At 46.8% G+C, this 22,208-nt stretch overlaps 1 protein-coding gene across 1 annotated transcript in view; it reads left to right on the plus strand.

The window, feature by feature from the left end:
- Positions 1–22,208, plus strand: part of LOC137362382 (disintegrin and metalloproteinase domain-containing protein 33-like) — a 378,256-nt gene that overhangs the window by 255,110 nt on the left and 100,938 nt on the right. Inside the window, exons 13-15 of the mRNA XM_068026792.1 lie at positions 3,314–3,403; positions 3,878–4,073; positions 7,910–8,018. Coding sequence (XP_067882893.1) covers positions 3,314–3,403; positions 3,878–4,073; positions 7,910–8,018 — 395 coding nt within the window. The remainder of the gene's footprint in view (positions 1–3,313; positions 3,404–3,877; positions 4,074–7,909; positions 8,019–22,208) is intronic.

The following is a 22,208-nucleotide window of genomic DNA, read 5'->3' on the forward strand; positions in this document are numbered from 1 at the left end:
GCAACTTTCAGGGATTTATGGACCTGGACACCAAGATCTCTCTGTTCATCTACACTACCAAGAATCTTCCCATTAGCCCAGTACTCTGCATTCCTGTTACTCCTTCCAAAGTGAATCACCTCACACTTTTCCGCATTAAACTCCATTTGTTATCTCTCAGCCCAGCTCTGCAGCCTATCTATGTCCTTCTGTACCCTACAACATCCTTCGGCACTATCCACAACTCCACCGACCTTCGTGTCATCCGCAAATTTACTAACCCACCCTTCTACACCCTCTTCCAGGTCATTTATAAAAATGACAAACAGCAGTGGCCCCAAAACAGATCCTTGCGGTACACCACTAGTAACTAAACTCCAGGATGAACATTTGCCATCAACCACCACCCTCTGTCTTCTTTCAGCTAGCCAATTTCTGATCCAAAGCTCTAAATCACCTTCAACCCCATACTTCTGTATTTTCTGCAATAGCCTACTGTGGGGAACCTTATCAAACGCCTTACTGAAATCCATATACACCACATCCACTGCTTTACCCTCATCCACCTGTTTGGTCACCTTCTCGAAAAACTCAATAAGGTTTGTGAGGCACGACCTACCCGTCACAAAACCGTGCTGACTATCGCTAATGAACTTATTCTTTTCAAGATGATTATAAATCCTGTCTCTTATAACCTTTCCCAACATTTTACCCACAACCGAAGTAAAGCTCACAGGTCTATAATTACCAGGGCTGTCTCTACTCCCCTTCTTGAACAAGGGGACAACATTTGCTATCCTCCAGTCTTCCGGCACTATTCCTGTCGACAATGACGACATAAAGATCAAGGACAAAGGCTCTGCAATCTCCTCCCTGGCTTCCCAGAGAATCCTAGGATAAATCCCATCTGGCCCAGGGGACTTATCTATTTTCACACTTTCCAAAATTGCTAACACCTCCTCCTTGTGAACCTCAATCCCATCTAGCCTAGTAGTCTCCTCGACAACATTTTCTTTCTCTACTGTAAATACTGACGAAAAATATTCATTTAACGCTTCCCCTATCTCCTCTGATTCCACACACAACTTCCCACTACTATCCTTGATTGGCCCTAATCTAACTCTAGTCATTCTTTTATTCCTGATATACCTATAGAAAGCCTTAGGGTTTTCCTTGATCCTATCCGCCAATGACTTCTCGTGTCCTCTCCTTGCTCTTCTTAGCTCTCCCTTTAGATCCTTCCTGGCTAGCTTGTAACTCTCAAGCGCCCTAACTAAGCCTTCACGTCTCATCCTGACATAAGCCTTCTTCTTCCTCTTGACAAGCGCTTCAACTTCTTTAGTAAACCACGGCTCCCTCGCTCGACAACTTCCTCCCTGCCTGACAGGTACATACTTATCAAGGACACGCAGTAGCTGCTCCTTGAATAAGCTCCACATTTCGATTGTGCCCATCCCCTGCAGTTTCCTTCCCCATCCTACGCATCCTAAATCTTGCCTAATCGCATCATAATTTCCTTTCCCCCAGCTATAATTCTTGCCCTGCTGTATATACCTGTCCCTGCCCATCGCTAAGGTAAACCTAACCGAATTGTGATCACTATCACCAAAGTGCTCACCTACATCTAAATCTAACACCTGGCCGGGTTCATTACACAGTACCAAATCCAATGTGGCATCGACCCTGGTTGGCCTGTCTACATACTGTGTCAGAAAACCCTCCTGCACACACTGGACAAAAACTGACCCATCTAAAGTACTCGAACTATTGTATTTCCAGTCAATATTTGGAAAGTTAAAGTCCCCCATAACAACTACCCTGTTACTCTCGCTCCTGTCGAGAATCATCTTCGCTATCCTTTCCTCTACATCTCTGGAACTATTCGGAGGTCTATAGAAAACTCCCAACAGGGTGACCTCTCCTCTCCTGTTTCTAACCTCGGCCCATACTACCTCAGTAGACGAGTCCTCAAACGTCCTTTCTGTACGCTGTAATACTCTCCTTGATTAACAATGCCACACCCCCCCCCCTCTTTTACCATCTTCTCTGTTCTTACTGAAACATCTAAATCCCGGAATCTGCAACATCCATTCCTGCCCCTGCTCTACCCATGTCTCCGAAATGGCCACTACATCGAGATCCCAGGTACCAACCCATGCTGCAAGCTCACCCACCTTATTCCGGATGCTCCTGGCGTTGAAATAGACACACTTTAAACCAGGTTCTTGCTTGCCAGTGCCCTCTTGCGTCCTTGTAACCATATCCCTGACCTCACTACTCTCAACATCCTGTACACTGGCACTACAATTTAGGTTCCCATTCCCCTGCTGAATTAGTTTAAACCACCCCGAAGAGCACTAGCAAATCTCCCCCCCAGGATATTGGTACCCTTCTGGTTCAGGTGAAGACCATCCTGTTTGTAGAGGTCCCACCTACCCCAGAAAGAGCCCCAATTATCCAGGAAACCAAAAACATGATGGGCCGAAGGGCTCGTTTCTGTGCTGTATAACTCTATGACTCTTTGAGAGGTTTAGGGAGGGTATTCCAGAGCTTGGGACCAAGGCAACTGAAGTCGAGGCCACCAATGGTGGAGCGATTTAAATCAGGGATGCACAAGAGGCCAGAAGTGGAAGAGAGCAGATATCTTAGAGGGTTGTGGACTGGAGGAGATTGGAGAGATAGGGAGGAATAAGGCCATGGAGGGGTTTGAAAACAAGGATGAGAATTTTAAAATCAAGACATTGCTTGACCAGGAGCCAATGTAGGTCAACGAGCACAGGGTGACAGGGGAACGGGACTTGGTACGCGTTCAGACATAGGCAGTATGAGTTTTGTATGATCTCTCGTTTACGGAAAGTAGAATGTAGGAGATCGGCCAGGAGTGCATTGGAATAGTCAAGTCTAGAGGTAACGAAGGCATGATTGAGGGTTTCAGCAGCAGATGAGCTGAGACAGGGTGAAATTGGGTGATGTTACAGAGGTGGAAATAGTCGGTCTTAGTGATGGTGTGGACATGTGGTTGGAAGCTCATCTCGGGGTTAAATTAGACAGCAAGATTGCAGTCTGTCTAGTTTAGTGTGAGATAGTTCTCAAGTAAAGGGATTACGTTGGTAGCTAGAGAGCGGAGTATGTGACAGGGACCAAAGACAATGAGTTCATTTTTCCCAATATTAGATTGGAGGAAATTTCTGCTCCTGTAATCGTGGGGAGGTTGAGTGAGATGGAGAGATAGGAACTGTGTGTGCTGCAGGATAATGGTTTGGTGTAATGTGATCTACACAGTGTGATATATAGTGAACTGTATACAGTGATGTGTGTTGATTGTGTATTGCAGGAGTGTGTGAATCCATGTTGTAACGCCAATAATTGCACATTGAAAGCGGGAGCTCAGTGTGCTCACGGAGTTTGCTGCAAGAACTGTAAGGTAGGATAATCAGTTATTTGCCATCAAAACTGCCCAATCCACAGGAGGGAAGGTGCAGAGATACTGGGAATGGTGGGTGAGGATGGGAACAGGATCTGCTCAGCACCAGTGTGCGAGTCGAAGAGACACTGACCCACCCTGATTGTGGCTCCGATCGGGACTCTGTGTTCCTGATTTGATCGGGCCTGAGCCATCCCGAACCAAACAGGGTTGAGCCATCCCGATCCGATCCGATCCGGATGGCGAAATCCTGGCAGCAGATCTGATCCCAAACGTGTGAACCTGATAACAGATCCGATCTGGACTCTGTGATCCTGATCTGATCTGCACTGTGTGATCCCAATAGCAGTTGCAACCCAGGCTTTACCTTGCACTATTTACTGACATGTGAATTTCAATCTATTACAGTGTGCTGGTTTTATATGTGACTATTAATGGGGATGCAAGATCATGTGTTCGGTCATTTATCCACAGTTAAGGCCAGCCGGGACAGTGTGTCGCAATGCTGCTGGATCATGTGACCTTCCAGAATACTGCACGGGAGCCTCTCCATACTGTCCCTTTAATGTTTATCGTCTCGATGGTTTGAGCTGTGATAATGGTCGTGCATACTGTTACACTGGAATGTGTCTGTCTCACCAACAGCAGTGTGAGCAGCTCTGGGGATCAGGTAACAAACTGGTCATATTGCAATGCAGTAAATTACAGCATAGTATCTCTGTGTAGGACAGTATTACAGGACAGTGTCTCAGTGTGGATCAGTATTACAGGACAGTATCTCTGTGTGGGTCAGTATTACAGGACAGTGTCTCAGTGTGTGTCAGTATTACAGGACAGTATCTCAGTGTGGGTCAGTATTACAGGACAGTGTCTCAGTGTGTGTCAGTATTACAGGACAGTATCGCGATGTGGGTCAGTATTACAGGACAGTATCGCGATGTGGGTCAGTATTACAGGACAGTATCTCAATGTGGGTCAGTATTACAGGACAGTATCTCAGTGTGGGTCAGTATTACAGGACAGTATCTCAGTGTGGGTCAGTATTACAGGACAGTATCTCAGTTTTGGTCAGTATTACAGGACAGTGTCTCAGTGTGGGTCAGTATTACAGGACAGTATCTCAGTGTGGGTCAGTATTGCAGGACAGTATCTCAGTGTGGGTCAGTATTACAGGACAGTGTCTCAGTGTGGGTCAGTATTACAGGACAGTATCTCAGTGTGGGTCAGTATTACAGGACAGTATGGTGCAGGAGAGAGGGTTTTGGTTTCCTGGATAACTGGGGCTCTTTCTGGGGTAGGTGGGACCTCGACAAACAGGATGGTCTTCACCTGAACCAGAGGGGTACCAATATCCTGAGGGGGAGATTTGCTAGTGCTCTTCGAGGGGGTTTAAACTAATTCAGCAGGGGGATGGGAACCTAAATTGTAGTGCCAGTGTACAGGATGTTGAGAGTAGTGAGGTCAGGGATAAGGTTACAAGGACGCAAGAGGGCACTGGCAAGCAAGAACCTGGTTTAAAGTGTGTCTACTTCAACGCCAGGAGCATCCGGAATAAGGTGGGTGAGCTTGCAGCATGGGTTGGTACCTGGGATCCTGATGTTGTGGCCATTTCGGAGACATGGGTAGAGCAGGGGCAGGAATGGATGTTGCAGATTCCAGGATTTAGATGTTTCAGTAAGAACAGAGAAGATGGTAAAAGAGGGGGGGTGTGGCATTGTTAATCAAGGAGAGTATTACAGCGACAGAAAGGACGTTTGAGGACTCGTCTACTGAGGTAGTATGGGCTGAGGTTAGAAACAGGAGAGGTGAGGTCACCCTGTTGGGAGTCTTTTATAAACCTCCAAATAGTTCTAGAGATGTAGAGGAAAGGATAGCGAAGATGATTCTCGACAGGGGCGAGAGTAACAGGGTAGTTGTTATGGGGGACTTTAACTTTCCAAATATCGACTGGAAATACTTTAGTTTGAGTACTTTAGATGGGTCAGTTTTTGTCCAGTGTGTGCAGGAGGGTTTTCTGACACAGTATGTAGACAGGCCAACCAGGAGCGATGCCACATTGGATTTGGTACTGTGTAATGAACCCGACCAGGTGTTTGATTTAGATGTAGGTGAGCACTTTGGTGATAGTGATCACAATTCGGTTAGGTTTACCTTAGCGATGGGCAGGGACAGGTATATACCGCAGGGCAAGAATTATAGCTGGGGGAAAGGAAATTATGATGCGATTAGGCAAGATTTAGGATGCGTAGGATGGGGAAGGAAACTGCAGGGGATGGGAACAATCGAAATGTGGAGCTTATTCAAGGAGCAGCTACTGCGTGTCCTTGATAAGTATGTACCTGTGAGGCAGGGAGGAAGTTGTCGAGCGAGGGAGCCGTGGTTTACTAAAGAAGTTGAAGCGCTTGTCAAGAGGAAGAAGAAGGCTTATGTTAGGATGAGATGTGAAGGCTCAGTTAGGGCGCTTGAGAGTTGCAAGCTAGCCAGGAAGGATCTAAAGGGAGAGCTAAGAAGAGCAAGGAGAGGACACGAGAAGTCATTGGCGGATAGGATCAAGGAAAACCCTAAGGCTTTCTATAGGTATATCAGGAATAAAAGAATGACTAGAGTTAGATTAGGGCCATTCAAGGATAGTAGTGGGAAGTTGTGTGTGGAATCAGAGGAGATAGGGGAAGCATTAAATGAATATTTTTCGTCAGTATTTACAGTAGAGAAAGAAAACGTTGTCGAGGAGAATACTGAGATGCAGACTACTAGGCTAGATGGGATTGAGGTTCACAAGGAGGAGGTGTTAGCAATTTTGGAAAGTGTGAAAATAGATAAGTCCCCTGGGCCAGGTGGGATTTATCCTAGGATTCTCTGGGAAGCCAGGGAGGAGATTGCAGAGCCTTTGTCCTTGATCTTTATGTCGTCATTGTCGACAGGAATAGTGCCGGAAGACTGGAGGATAGCAAATGTTGTCCCCTTGTTCAAGAAGGGGAGTAGAGACAGCCCTGGTAATTATAGACCTGTGAGCCTTACTTCGGTTGTGGGTAAAATGTTGGAAAAGGTTATAAGAGATAGGATTTATAATCATCTTGAAAAGAATAAGTTCATTAGCGATAGACAGCACGGTTTTGTGAAGGGTAGGTCGTGCCTCACAAACCTTATTGAGTTTTTCGAGAAGGTGACCAAACAGGTGGATGAGGGTAAAGCAGTGGATGTGGTCTATATGGATTTCAGTAAGGCGTTTGATAAGGTTCCCCATGGTAGGCTATTGCAGAAAATACGGAAGTATGGAGTGGAAGGTGATTTAGAGCTTTGGATCAGAAATTGGCTAGCTGAAAGAAGACAGAGGGTGGTGGTTGATGGCAAATGTTCATCCTGGAGTTTAGTTACTAGTGGTGTACCGCAAGGATCTGTTTTGGGGCCACTGCTGTTTGTCATTTTTATAAATGACCTGGAAGAGGGTGTAGAAGGGTGGGTTAGTAAATTTGCAGATGACACTAAGGTCGGTGGAGTTGTGGATAGTGCCGAAGGATGTTGTAGGGTACAGAGGGACATAGATAGGCTGCAGAGCTGGGCTGAGAGATGGCAAATGGAGTTTAATGTGGAAAAGTGCGAGGTGATTCACTTTGGAAGGAGTAACAGGAATGCAGAGTACTGGGCTAATGGGAAGATTCTTGGTAGTGTAGATAAACAGAGAGATCTTGGTGTCCAGGTGCATAAATCCCTGAAGGTTGCTACCCAGGTTAATAGGGCTGTTAAGAAGGCATATGGTGTGTTAGCTTTTATTAGTAGGGGGATCGGGTTTCGGAGCCACGATGTCATGCTGCAGCTGTACAAAACTCTGGTGAGACCGCACCTGGAGTATTGCGTGCAGTTCTGGTCACCGCATTATAGGAAGGATGTGGAAACTTTGGAAAGGGTGCAGAGAAGATTTACTAGGATGTTGCCTGGTATGGAGGGAAGGTCTTACGAGGAAAGGCTGAGGGACTTGAGGTTGTTTTCATTGGAGAGAAGGAGAAGGAGAGGTGACTTAATAGAGACATATAAGATAATCAGAGGGTTAGATAGGGTGGATAGTGAGAGTCTTTTTCCTCGGATGGTGATGACAAACACGAGGGGACATAGCTTTAAGTTGAGGGGTGATAGATATAGGACAGATGTGAGAGGTAGTTTCTTTACTCGGAGAGTAGTAGGGGCGTGGAACGCCATGCCTGCAACAGTAGTAGACTCGCCAACTTTAAGGGCATTTAAGTGGTCATTGGATAGACATATGGATGAAAATGGAATAGTGTAGGTCAGATGGTTTCACAGGTCGGCGCAACATCGAGGGCCGAAGGGCCTGTACTGCGCTGTAATGTTCTAATTCTAAAGTATCTCGATGTGGGACTGTATTAGACTGACTGAGGGAGGGAGTGAGCGCCTTGTTAAGTGAGTTTGCCCTGATTTTTGTTTCTTTAGCCTGACTTCACTAATACCTGTTTACAGTGAGAACATTTTGTGTTATTATTTTCCACACTCCAGGTGCCAGAGCTGCTCCCACAGCTTGTTTTGAAGATGTGAATGCTGCTGGGAATGATTATGGGAATTGTGGGAAGAATAGTGAAGGAACCTTTCTGAAATGTGAAAGCAGGTGAGTGTAAGTGGGAGTAATCACTGGGCATAATGAAGGAGAACATCACAAAGAGGAGCATGAGTGGATCAATCAGACCCCCAAGCCTGCTCCACCATTCAATATGATCATGGCTGTCTTGGGATTCAACTCCACTTTCCCGCTCACTCGCCAATATCCCTTGATTTCTTGAGAGATGAAAAATCCGACTATTTCAGCCTTATATATATTCAATGACTGAGCATCCACGACCCTCTGGGGTAGAGAATTCCAAAGATTCACAACCCTTTGGGTGAAGTAATCTCTCCTCATCTCAGTCCTGAATGATCGGCCACTTAACTGGAGACTGTGCCCCGTGTTCTAGATTCCCCGACCAGCGGAAATAATCTCTGTGTCTACCCTATCCAGCCCCTTCTGAATCTTCTATCTTTCAATAAGATCATCCCTCATTCTTCTAAACTCCGGAGAATATCAGCCCAATTTACGCAGCCTCTCATCAAAGGAAAACCCTCTCATCCCAGGGACCAATCTGGTAAATCTCCACTGCACTGTAACAGGCCCTTCGGCCCACCAAGTCCGTGCCAACCAACAACCACCCAATTATACTAATCCTACATTAATCCCATATTCCCTACCACATCCCACCATTCTCCTACCTACACTCGGGGCAATTTACAATGGCCAATTTACCTGTCAAAAAAAAATCAGAGCACCCGGCGGAAACCCACGTGGTCACAGGGAGAACTTGCAAACTCCACGCAGGCAGTACCCAGAATTGAACCTGGGTCACTGGAGCTGTGAGACTGCAGTGCTAACCACTGCGCCACTGTGCCGCCCAAATATCCTTCCTTAAATGTGGAGACCAAAACTGCACACACTATTCCAGGCGCGGTCTCACCAAAACCCTGGACAATTATAACAAGAGTTCTTTATTCCTGAACTCCAATCCCCTTGTAATAAAGGCCAACATACCATTAGCCTTCCTAATTGCTTGTTGCGCCTGCATGTTAACTTTGTATTCCTTGTACAAGCACATCCAAGTCTCTTTAAACATTGGCAAGTTTCACACCTTTTAAAAAATATTCTGCTTTTCTATTTTTATGACCAAAGTGAACAACTTCACACTCCCCTACATTATACTCCATTTGCCATCTTGTTGCCCACTCACTTACCCTGTCTATAACTCTTTGTAGCCTCTCTATATCCTCCCCACAGCTTACCTTTCCACCGAGCTTTGTATCATCAGTAAACTTAGATACATTACTCTCTGTCTCTTCATCCAAGTCATTAATATAGAGTGTAAATAGCTGAGACCCCAGCGCTGATCCTTGTGACACCCCACTACTTACTGCCTGACAACTTGAAAATGCTCCATTTATGCCCACTTGTTGCTTCCTGTCTGTTAACCAATCATCTATCCACACTAATATATTACCCCCAACTCCATGAGCCCTTATCTTGTGTATTAATCTTTTGTGTGGCTCTTTATCGAATGCCTTTTGGAAATCTAGGTATACTACATCTTTCAAAATTCTATAAATTCCGCAATGGTTCCTGCAGATTGAAAAGTAGTAAATGTAACCCCACTGTTTAAGAAAGGAGGGAGAGAGAAAATGGGGAACGATAGACCAGTTAGCCTGATGTCAGTAGTAGGGAAAATACTAGAATCTATTATAAAGGACATGATAACTGGACACTTAGAAAGTAAAAGTAGGGTCGGGCAGAGTCAACATGTATTTATGAAGGGAAATCATGTTTGACAAAGTTGTTAGAGTTTTTTGAGGATGTTACTAGCAGAATGGATAAGGGGGAACCAGTGGATGTGTGGAGAGTTTGGTAAGGTAAGGTTTTCCTTTTTTTAAAATCTCTGTTGTCAATTTAGAGCAGAGGGGATGGAAGCTAGGGCAGTTGCATGCTCCTCTTGAAGGATGTGGGAGGTCAGGGTCACCACTTGTGTCCCTGCTGACTTCACCTGTGAGAAGTGCACCCAACTCCAGCTCCTCGCAGACCGCGTGAGGGAACTGGAGCTGGAGCTGGATGAACTTTGGATCATTCAGGATGCTGAGGGGGTGATAGAGAGCAGTTATAGGGAAGTAGTGACACCTAAGTTACAGGATAAAGGTAGTTGGGTGACCGTCAGGGGAGGGAAAGGGAATAGGCGCACAGTGCAGGGATCCCCTGTGGCCGTTCCTCTCAATAATACGTATACCGTTTTGGATACGGTTGGGGGGGACGACCTACCAGAGGAAAGCCACAGCGGCCAGGTCTCTGGCACTGAGCCTGGCTCAGTGGCTCAGAAGGGAAGGGGGGAGAATAGGAGATCGATAGTGATAGGAGATTCAATGGTTAGAGGAACAGACAGGAGATTCTGTGGTCGCTAACGAGACTCCCGGATGGTATGTTGCCTCCCGGGTGCCAGGGTCAGGGATGTCTCGGATCGAGTCCACAGGATTCTTAAGGGGGAGGGGGAGCAGCCAGAGGTCGTGGTACATATCGGTACCAATGACATAGCTAGGAAAAGGGATGAGGACCTGAAAAGCAAATATAGGGAGTTAGGTTGGAAGCTGAAAGGCAGGACGAGCAGAGTAGTAATCTCAGGATTGTTACCGGTGCCACGTGCTAGTGAGGCTAGAAACAGGGAGCGAGTGCAGCTGAACACGTGGCTACAGAGCTGGTGTAGGAGGGAGGGCTTCAGATATGTGGATCATTGGGATACCTTCTGGGGAAGGTGGGACCTGTACAAGAAGGACGGGTTGCATCTGAACTGGAGGGGCACCAATATCCTGGGCGGGAGGTTTGCGAGAGCTCTTCGGGAGGGTTTAAACTAGTTTGGCAGGAGGATGGGAACCGGAGCTACGGATCAGTGGATGGGGTAGCTGTTGAACAGGCAGATACAGAGTGCAGAGAGTCTGTGAGGAAGGTTAGACAGTTGACAGGGCAAAGTTGCAGCCAGTATGATGGGTTGAAGTGTGTCTATTTTAACGCAAAAAGTGTCAGGAATAAGGGTGATGAACTTAGAGCATGGATCAGTACTTGGAGCCACGATGTTGTGGCCATTACGGAGACGTGGATATCACAGGGGCAGGAACGGATAGAACATAGAACATTACAGCGCAGTACAGGCCCTTCAGCCCTCGATGTTGCGCCGACCTGTGAAACCATCTGACCTACACTATTCCCTTTTCATCCATATGTCTATCCAATGACCACTTAAATGCCCTTAAAGTTGGCGAATCTACTACTGTTGCAGGCAGGGCGTTCCACGGCCCTACTACTCTCTGAGTAAAGAAACTACCTCTAACATCTGTCCTATATCTATCACCCCTCAACTTAAAGCTATGTCCCCTCGTGTTTGCCATCACCATCCGAGGAAAAAGACTCTCACTATCCACCCTGTCCAACCCTCTGATTATCTTATATGTCTCTATTAAGTCACCTCTTCTCCTCCTTCTCTCTAACGAAAACAACCTCAAGTCCCTCAGCCTTTCCTCGTAAGACCTTCCCTCCATACCAGGCAACATCCTAGTAAATCTCCTCTGCACCCTTTCCATAGCTTCCACATCCTTCCTATAATGCGGTGACCAGAACTGCACGCAATACTCCAGGTGCGGCCGCACCAGAGTTCTGTACAGCTGCAGCATGACCTCGTGGCTCCGAAACTCAATCCCCCTACTAATAAAAGCTAACACACCATATGCCTTCTTAACAGCCCTATTAACCTGGGTAGCAACTTTCAGGGATTTATGTACCTGGACACCAAGATCTCTCTGTTCATCTACACTACCAAGAATCTTCCCATTAGCCCAGTACTCTGCATTCCTGTTACTCCTTCCGAAGTGAATCACCTCACACTTTTCCGCATTAAACTCCATTTGCCATCTCTCAGCCCAGCTCTGCAGCCTATCTATGTCTCTCTGTACCCTACAACATCCTTCGGCACTATCCACAACTCCACCGACCTTCGTGTCATCCGCAAATTTACTAACCCACCCTTCTACACCCTCATCCAGGTCATTTATAAAAATGACAAACAGCAGTGGCCCCAAAACAGATCCTTGCGGTACACCACTAGAAACTATACTCCAGGATGAACATTTACCATCAACCACCACCCTCTGTCTTCTTTCAGCTAGCCAATTTCTGATCCAAAGCTCTAAATCCCCTTCAACCCCATACTTCCGTATTTTCTGCAATAGCCTACCGTGGGGAACTTTATCAAACGCCTTACTGAAATCCATATACACCACATCCACGGCTTTACCCTCATCCACCTGTTTGGTCACCTTCTCGAAAAACTCAATAAGGTTTGTGAGGCACGACCTACCCGTCACAAAACCGTGCTGACTATCTCTAATGAACTTATTCTTTTCAAGATGATTATAAATCCTATCTCTTATAACCTATTCCAACATTTTACCCACAACCGAAGTAAGGCTCACAGGTCTATAATTACCAGGGCTGTCTCTACTCCCCTTCTTGAACAAGGGGACAACATTTGCTATCCTCCAGTCTTCCGGCACTATTCCTGTCGACAATGACGACATAAAAATCAAGGACAAAGGCTCTGCAATCTCCTCCCTGGCTTCCCAGAGAATCCTCGGATAAATCCCATCTGGCCCAGGGGACTTATCTATTTTCACGCTTTCCAAAATTGCTAACACCTCCTCCTTGTGAACCTCAATCCCATCTAGCCTAGTAGTCTGTATCTCAGTATTCTCCTCGACAACATTTTCTTTCTCCACTTCCCCTATCTCCTCTGATTCCACACACAACTTCCCACTACTATCCTTGATTGGCCCTAACCTATCTCTAGTCATTCTTTTATTCCTGATATACCTATAGAAAGCCTTAGGGTTTTCTTTGATCCTATCCGCCAATGACTTCTCGTGTCCTCTCCTTGCTCTTCTTATCTCTCCCTTTAGATCCTTCCTGGCTAGCTTGTAACTCTCAAGCGCCCTAACTGAGCCTTCACGTCTCATCCTAACATAAGCCTTCTTCTTCCTCTTGACAAGCTCTTCAACTTCTTTAGTAAACCACGGCTCCCTCGCTCGACAACTTCCTCCCTGCCTGACAGGTACATACTTATCAAGGACACGCAATAGCTGCTCCTTGAATAAGCTCCACATTTCGATTGTTCCCATCCCCTGCAGTTTCCTTCCCCATCCTACGCATCCTAAATCTTGCCTAATCGCATCATAGTTTCCTTTCCCCCAGCTATAATTCTTGCCCTGCTGTATATGCCTGTCCCTGCCCATCGCTAAGGTAAACCTAACCGAATTGTGATCACTATCACCAAAGTGCTCACCTACATCTAAATCTAACACCTGGCCGGGTTCATTACCCAGTACCAAATCCAATGTGGCATCGCCCCTGGTTGGCCTGTCCACATACTGTGTCAGAAAACCCTCCTGCACACACTGGACAAAAACAGACCCATCTAAAGTACTCGAACTATAGTATTTCCAGTCAATATTTGGAAAGTTAAAGTCCCCCATAACCACTACCCTGTTACTCTCGCTCCTGTCGAGAATCATCTTCGCTATCCTTTCCTCTACATCTCTGGAACTATTCGGAGGTCTATAAAAGACTCCCAACAGGGTGACCTCACCTCTCCTGTTTCTAACCTCGGCCCATACTACCTCCGTAGACGTGTCCTCAAACGTCCTTTCTGTCGCTGTAATACTCTCCTTGATTAACAATGCCACACCCCCCCCCCTCTTTTACCATCTTCTCTGTTCTTAGTGAAACATCTAAATCCCGGAACCTGCAACATCCATTCCTGCCCCTGCTCTACCCATGTCTCCGAAATGGCCACAACATCGAGATCCCAGGTACCAACCCATGCTGCAAGCTCACCCACCTTATTCCGGATGCTCCTGGCGTTGAAGTAGACACATTTTAAACCAAGCTCTTGCTTGCCAGTGCCCTCTTGTGTCCTTATAACCTTATCTCTGACCTCACTACTCTCAACATCCTGCACACTGGAACTACAATTTAGGTTCCCATCCCCCTGCTGAAATAGTTTAAACCCCCCCGAAGAGCACTAGCAAACCTCCCCCCCAGGATATTGGTACCCCTCTGGTTCAGGTGAAGACCATCCTGTTTGTAGAGGTCCCACCTACCCCAGAAAGAGCCCCAATTATCCAGGAAACCAAAACCCTCCCTCCTACACCATCCCTGCAGCCACGTGTTCAACTCCTCTCTCTCCCTATTCCTCACTTCGCTAGCACGTGGCACGGGCAACAACCCAGAGATAACAACTCTGTTTGTTCTCGCTCTAAGCTTCCACCCTAGCTCCCTGAATTTCTGCCTTGAATCCCCATCTCTCTTCCTACCTATGTCGTTGGTGCCTATGTGGACCACGACTTGGGGCTGCTCCCCCTCCCCATTAAGGATCCCAAAAACACGATCCGAGACATCACGTACCCTGGCACTTGGGAGGCAACACACCAACCGTGAGTCTCTCTCGTTCCCACAAAACCTCCTATCTGTTCCCCTAACTATGGAGTCCCCAATGACTAATGCTCTGCTCCTCTTCCCCCTTCCCTTCTGAGCAACAGGGACAGACTCTGTGCCAGAGACCTGTACCCCATTGCTTACCCCTGGTAAGTCGTCTCCCCCAACAGTATCCAAAACGATATACCTGTTGTTGAGGGAAACGGCCACAGGGGATCCCTGCACTGCCTGCTGGTTCCCTCTCCTTCCCCTGACGTTAACCCATCTACCTTCTTCTTTTACCTGAGGTGTGACTGCCTCCCGATAACTCCTCTCAATAATCCCCTCCGCCTCCTGAATGATCCGAAGTTCCTCCAGCTCCAGCTCCAGTTCCCTAACGCGGTCCTCGAAGAGCTGGAGTTGGGTACACTTCCCGCAGATGCAGTCAGCAGGGACACCCTTGGCGACCCTTACCTCCCACATTCTGCAGGAGGAACATTCAACTGCCTTAACCTCCATTCCCACTATTCTAAATTCCCAAGTTTTTAACCAATCACACGATAAAACAAGAAGAGAAATAGAAAAAGCCTTACCTTACCTACACGCATCCGAGTCCTTTTTTTTGGTAAGAGGAGGAGGGCGGGTGGGAGACACTACAAGAGTAGTGTCTCGGGTTCAGAAACAGCCCAAATATATAAGTTTCTACTTACCTAGCAGTCCCTGCTCCACCGAAACTCCCGATGAAATTGACTTCCCAGCTGTTCACTCCTCGCTCGCAATGCCTGTGCTCCTGGAAAAGCTGCACAACGGATGTTGGATGTTCCGGGGTTTAAATGTTTCAAAAGGAATAGGGAGGGAGGTAAAAGAGGTGGGGGAGTGGCATTGTTAATCAGGGATAGTATCACAGCTGCAGAAAGGGAGGTCGTCGAGGAGGGTTTGTCTACTGAGTCATTATGGGTGGAAGTCAGAAACAGGAAAGGAGCAGTCACTTTATTGGGAGTTTTCTATAGACCCCCCAATAGCAACAGAGACAAGGAGGAACAGATTGGGAGGCAGATTTTGGAAAGGTGCAGAAGTAACAGGGTTGTTGTCATGGGTGACTTCAACTTCCCTAATATTGATTGGAACCTCCTTAGTGCAAATAGTTTGGATGGAGCAGTTTTTGTCAGGTGTGTCCAGGAAGGTTTCCTGACTCAATATGTAGATAGGCCGACTAGAGGGCAGACTATGTTGGACTTGGTGCTTAGCAACGAACCAGGCCAGGTGGCAGATCTCTCGGTGGGAGAGCATTTCGGTGATAGTGATCACAACTCCCTGACCTTTACTATAGTCATGGAGAGGGACAGGAGCAGACGGGATGGGAAAATATTTAATTGGGGGAGGGGGAATTACAATGCTATTAGGCAGGAACTGGGGAGCATAAATTGGGAACAGATGTTCTCAGGGAAATGCATGACAGAAATGTGGAGGTTGTTTAGGGAGCACTTGCTGCGACTGCTGGATAGGATTGTCCCGATGAGGCAAGGAAGGGATGGTTGGGTGAAGGAACCTTGGATGACAAGAGATGTGGAACAGCTAGTCAAGAGGAAGAAGGAAGCTTACTTAAGGTTGAGGAAGCAAGGATCAGACAGGGCTCTAGAGGGTTACAAGGTAGCCAGGAAGGAACTGAAGAATGGACTTAGGAGAGCTAGAAGGGGACATGAAAAAGTCTTGGCGGGTAGGATTAAGGAAAATCCCAAGGCGTTCTACACTTATGTGAGGAACAAGAGGATGGCCAGAGTGAGGGTAGGGCCGATCAGGGATAGTGGAGAGAACTTGTGCCTGGAGTCGGAGGAGGTAGGGGAGGTCCTAAATGAATACTTTGCTTCAGTATTCACTAGTGAGAGGGACCTTGTCGTTTGTGAGGACAGCGTGGAACAGGCTGATATGCTCGAACAGGTTGATGTTAAGAGGGAGGATGTGCTGGAAATTTTGAATGATATGAGGATAGATAAGTCCCCGGGGCCAGACGGGATATACCCAAGGATATTACGGGAAGCGAGGGAAGAGATTGCTGCACCTTTGGCGATGATCTTTGCGTCCTCACTGTCCACTGGAGTAGTACCGGATGATTGGAGGGTGGCAAATGTTGTTCCCTTGTTCAAGAAAGGGAATAGGGATAACCCTGGGAATTATAGACCAGTCAGTCTTACGTCGGTAGTGGGCAAATTATTGGAGAGGATTCTGAGAGACAGGATTTCTGATTATTTGGAAAAGCATGGTTTGATTAGAGACAGTCAGCATGGCTTTGTGAGGGGCAGGTCATGCCTCACAAGCCTTATTGAATTCTTTGAAGATGTGACAAAACACATTGATGAAGGAAGAGCAGTGGATGTGGTGTATATGGATTTTAGCAAGGCGTTTGATAAGGTTCCCCATGGTAGGCTCATTCAGAAAGTGAGGAGGCATGGGATTCAGGGAAAGTTGGCTGTCTGGATACAAAATTGGCTGGCCCATAGAAGACAGAGGGTGGTAGTAGATGGAAAGTATTCAGCATGGAGCTCGGTGACCAGTGGTGTTCCGCAGGGATCTGTTCTGGGACCTCTGCTCTTTGTGATTTTTATAAATGACTTGGATGAGGAAGTGGAAGGCTGGGTTAGTAAGTTTGCTGATGACACAAAGGTTGCTGGAGTTGTGGATAGTGTGGAGGGCTGTTGTAGGTTGCAACGGGACATTGACAGGATGCAGAGCTGGGCTGAGAAGTGGCAGATGGAGTTCAACCTGGAAAAGTGTGAAGTGATTCATTTTGGAAGGTCGAATTTGAATGCGGAATACAGGCTTAAAGACAGGATTCTTGGTAGTGTGGAGGAACAGAGGGATCTTGGGGTCCATGTCCATAGATCGCTCAAAGTTGCCACCCAAGTTGATAGGGTTGTTAAGAAGGCGTATGGTGTGTTGGCTTTCATTAACAGGGGGATTGAGTTTAAGAGCCGCGAGGTTATGCTGCAGCTCTATAAAGCCCTGGTTCGACCACACTTGGAATATTGTGTTCAGTTCTCGTTGCCTCATTATAGGAAGGATGTGGAAGTTTTAGAGAGGGTGCAGAGGAGATTTACCAGGATGCTGCCTGGACTGGAGGGCATGTCTTACGAAGAAAGGTTGAGGGAGCTAGGGCTTTTCTCATTGGAGCGAAGAAGGATGAGAGGTGACTTGATAGAGGGGTACAAGATGATAAGAGGCATAGATAGAGTGGATAGCCAGAGACTTTTTCCCAGGGTGGAAAGGGCTATCACCAGGGGGTATAATTTTAAGGTGATTGGAGGAAGGTTTCGGGGAGATGTCAGAGGTAGGTTCTTTACACAGAGAGTGGTGGGTGCGTGGAATGCACTGCCAGCGGTGGTGGTAGAAGCAGATACATTAGGGACATTTAAGCGACTCTTGGATAGGTACATGGATGATAGTAGAATGAAGGGTAGGTAGTTAGTTTGATCCTAGAGTAGGTTAAAGATTCGGCACAACATCGTGGGCTGAAGGGCCTGTACTGTGCTGTACTGTTCTATGTTCTATGTGGTGTATTTGGATTTTCAAAAGGCTTTTGATAAAGTTCCACATGGGGGTAACTAAGCAAAATTAAAGCGCATGGGATTGGGGTAATATACTAGCATGGATTGAGGATTGGGTAACAGGCAGAAAACAGAGAGTAGCAATAAATGGGTCATTCTCAGGTTGGCAGGCTGTGACCAGTGGGGGACTGCAAGAATCTGTGTTTTGGCCCCAGGCAAGAACGTGGCAGATGGAATATAATGTGTATAGGTGTGAGGTTATCCACTTTGGTAGGAGGAACAGATGTGCAGAGTATTTCTTCAACGGTGAGAGATTAGAAAGTGTTGATGTCCAAAGGGACCTGGGTATCCTTGTTCATAAGTCATTGAAAGCTAGCATGCAGGTAGAGAAAGCAATTAGGAAGGCAAATAGTATGTTAGCCTTTATCGTAAGAGGATTTGAGTACAGGAGCAAAGAAGCCTTGGTTCAATTGTACAGAGTATTGGTGAGACCACAATTGCACAATGTTCAGCACCATTCGTGACTCCTCAGATACTGAAGCAGTCTGTGTAGAAATGCAGCAAGACCTGGACAATATCCAGGCTTGGGCTGATAAGTGGCAAGTAACTTTGGCACCACACAGGTGCCAGGCAATGACCATCTCCAACAAAAGAGAATCTAACCATCTCCCCTTGACATTCAACAGCATTACCATCGCTGAATCCCCCACTATCAACATCCTAGGGGCTACCATTGACCAGAAACTGAACTGGAGTAGCCATATAAATACCGTGGCTACAAGAGCAGGTCAGAGGCTGGGAATCCTGAGGCGAGTAACTCACCTCCTGACTCCCCAAAGCCTGTCCACCATCTACAAGGCACAAGTCAGGAGTGTGATGGAATACTCTCCACTTGCCTGGATGGGTGCAGCTCCAACAACACTCAAGAAGCTCGACACCATCCAGGACAAAGCAGCCCGTTTGATTGGCACCCCATCTACAAACATTCACTCCCTCCAACACCGACGCACAGTGGCAGCAGTGTGTACCATCTACAAGATGCACTGCAGCAATGCACCAAGACTCCTTAGACAGCACCTTCCAAACCCACGACCTCTACCAACTAGAAGGGCAAGGGCAGCAAATACATGGGAACACCACCACCTGCAAGTTCCCCTCCAAGTCACACACCATCCTGACTTGGAACTATATCGCCGTTCGTTCACCGTCACTGGGTCAAAATCCTGGAACTCCCTTCCTAACAGCACTGTGGGGATACCTACCCCAAATGGACTGCAGCGGTTCAAGAAGGCAGTTCACCACCACCTTCTCAAGGGTAATTAGGGATGGGCAATAAATGCTGGCCTGGCCAGTAACGCCCGCATCCCATGAACGAATAAAAAAAAAACACCTGGAATATTCTGTGCAGTTTTGATCCCCTTGCCTGAGGAAGGATATTACTTGCCATCGAGGGAGTGCAGACTGATTCCTGGGATGGTGGGATTGTCCTATGAGGAGAGATTGAGGAGACTGGACCTGTATTCTCTGGAGGTTCAAAGAATGAGAGGCAATCTCATAGAAACTTACAAAATTCTTAAAGGGATAGGCAGGGTAGGTGCAGAAAGGATGTTTCCCCTGGCTGGGGGTCTAGAACCAGGGGACACAGTCTCAGAATAAAAGGCATATCATTTAGGACTGAGAAGACAGGGATCTTCTTCACTCAGAAGGTGGTGAATCTTTGGAATTCTCTGTCCCAGAGGGTGGTGGAAGCTCAGTCACTGAGTAAGTTCAAGACAGAGATCGTTAGATTTCTAGTTGCGAATGACATAAAGGGATATGGGAATAGTGCGGGAATATGGCGTTGAGGTAGAAGATCAGCCATGATCTAGAATAGCAGAGCAGGCTCGAAGGGGTGAATGGCCTACTCCTGCTCCTACATCTGCTGGTTACTGGGATCACGCGATTCGGAGGGAGCATGCAGCTGGGGGGGGGGGGGGGATCACGTGGTCGGGAGCGGGAGGACACGGTCAGGGGGATCATGCGGTCAGGGGCGGGAGGATCACCCAGTCGGGGTTCGGAGGACATGGTCGGACGGATCACGCAGTCAGGGGGATCTCACGGATGGGGGCAGGAGGACATGGTCGGGGGGATCACGCAGTCGGGGGGATCACACGGACGGGGGCAGGAGGACATGGTCGGGGGGATCACGCAGTCGGGGGGATCACACGGACGGGGGCAGGAGGACATGGTCGGGGGGATCACGCAGTCGGGGGGATCACACGGACGGGGGCAGGAGGACACGGTCGGGGGGATCACGCGCTCGGGGTCGGGGGGGGGGGGGGTGGAATCACGTGGTCAGGCACTCTATCATCACTCCAGCCCTTCTCACCTCCTTTTCCCTGCTGGATTTCCCAAGGCTAGTGAATTCCAGTTAACAGTGGAATGATGATTAAAATGGAGGTGCACAGTCTCATAATATTGTTACGATCGAGCTGGGAGGAGTGCACAGTTAATTCAGTCCCACTTCTCCACAGGTTACAACATATATTAACATTTTCCCACTTCCTGATATTGCCAACCACATACTCTACATTTCTCCAGAATAAAACATCAACCAGGTTTCTTTAATAAACAACAAAATTATCAGTTTATTATAAAACAAGTCTTTACCAATAATGAAGTAAAACATAAACACACAGATTGAAATATTAAAGCCCCTTATTTATCTTAGCCCCTCTCTCACACACACATACATAGACTGGTTAACTGGGAAAAATACAAAGGATTTTTGTTTGTAGTGCTGTTTCAAAGAAAAACAGAAAAAAAAATAGTTAGGCGGAATACTTGTCCTTGGTTTTGGTTTGCGTCCAAGAAATGGAGTAACAGAGGTTTCGGATAGGTCTTATGGCTGAAATGCAGCAATGGGGATTTCACTTCCCACACATTTGATACGCAGGGGTTCTTCAAATACAGGAGGAACTAGGAAACTGACACACTGGAAATGCAGGAGTTCTTTACAAGAGAGAGAGATGACCTTGGTCATCTTCTGGAAGGCAAAAACCAGCAGTCTGTTGTAACAATTCAAATTGAAACTACAAACAGTCCAGATGTCAGGCCTCCTGAGCTCGATAAATCTTAACTTGTCATTTCTTTGTAAACATCTCCCCAAGTCAAAAACAACCCACTGCTGGGTGATTATCCACAGACAGGTGCCTTCCAGTAAAACTTGTTCAAGCCTCAAGTGAATCAATGTCCATAATTCAACTATAAGTCCTTAACAACATATTTTACAAAAATAGAATCACTCTTCGTCACACCTCCACTCTTGGAGAAATGAAACACCATTTTTAAATGCGATTCATTACAAAGTGTAAAAAGATGAAAACATTTTAAAACACAGTTTCACACTCATCCCTATTCACTCTTTACCGTGTAGTTAATACAATTCTACTATGTAACATCCCTGCATTCAGATAACTCAAAACAAAGATAGATTCTCAATAAAGCATCTGCAATAAAATTATTTTTGCCTGCAATGTAGATAATCTTCAAGTGATAAGGTTGTAATAGTAAACTCCATCGGAATAGTCTGGCATCCTGGTTTTAACATTTTTCCACAAAGGTTATCACCAAATCAGCTGACTGCAACCTTCCAAACAGAGCCCCTCAGTTGTTCCAAGTGGTCTTTCCAAGTGTCACTATGGACTAGCACATCATCAAGGTAAACTACACAGTTAGGAACACTGGTTACCACTTGGTTCACCAGTCTCTGAATAGTGGCTGGGGCATCTTTTAGCCTGAATGGCATCACTCGGCACTGGAACAGACCGTCTGATGTGACAAAAGCCGATATTTCTTTAGGTCAGGGTGTTAAAGGAACTTGCCAGTATCCCTTTAACAAATCTATTTTTATAAGAAACATGGCACTGCCCACTGTCAATACAGTCTTCCAAGCGAGGAATTGGGTAGGAGTCTGCCTTTGTTACTGTTTTAACATTACTGCAGTCTATGCAAAGTCTAGTTGAACTGTCAGGTTTAGGCATTAATACAACTGGTGAACTGCAGCTGCTTTGACTGGGATCTGTTAGGTGGTTTTCCAGCAGGTATTGGATTTCTGCTTTTACCTAGGCATGTTTCTCTGAACTTAAGCGGTAAGGACGCTGTTTTATAGGATTGCACGTCAGGACTGCTACGGACCTCCACCAGAGTTTCCTCTGGCTTCGCCCTGCCCAGGCACAGTTCACCATCTTTTGGA

This window comes from Heterodontus francisci, unplaced genomic scaffold (assembly GCF_036365525.1).
Source record: "Heterodontus francisci isolate sHetFra1 unplaced genomic scaffold, sHetFra1.hap1 HAP1_SCAFFOLD_480, whole genome shotgun sequence".
In the NCBI taxonomy this organism is placed as follows: Eukaryota; Metazoa; Chordata; class Chondrichthyes; order Heterodontiformes; family Heterodontidae; genus Heterodontus; species Heterodontus francisci.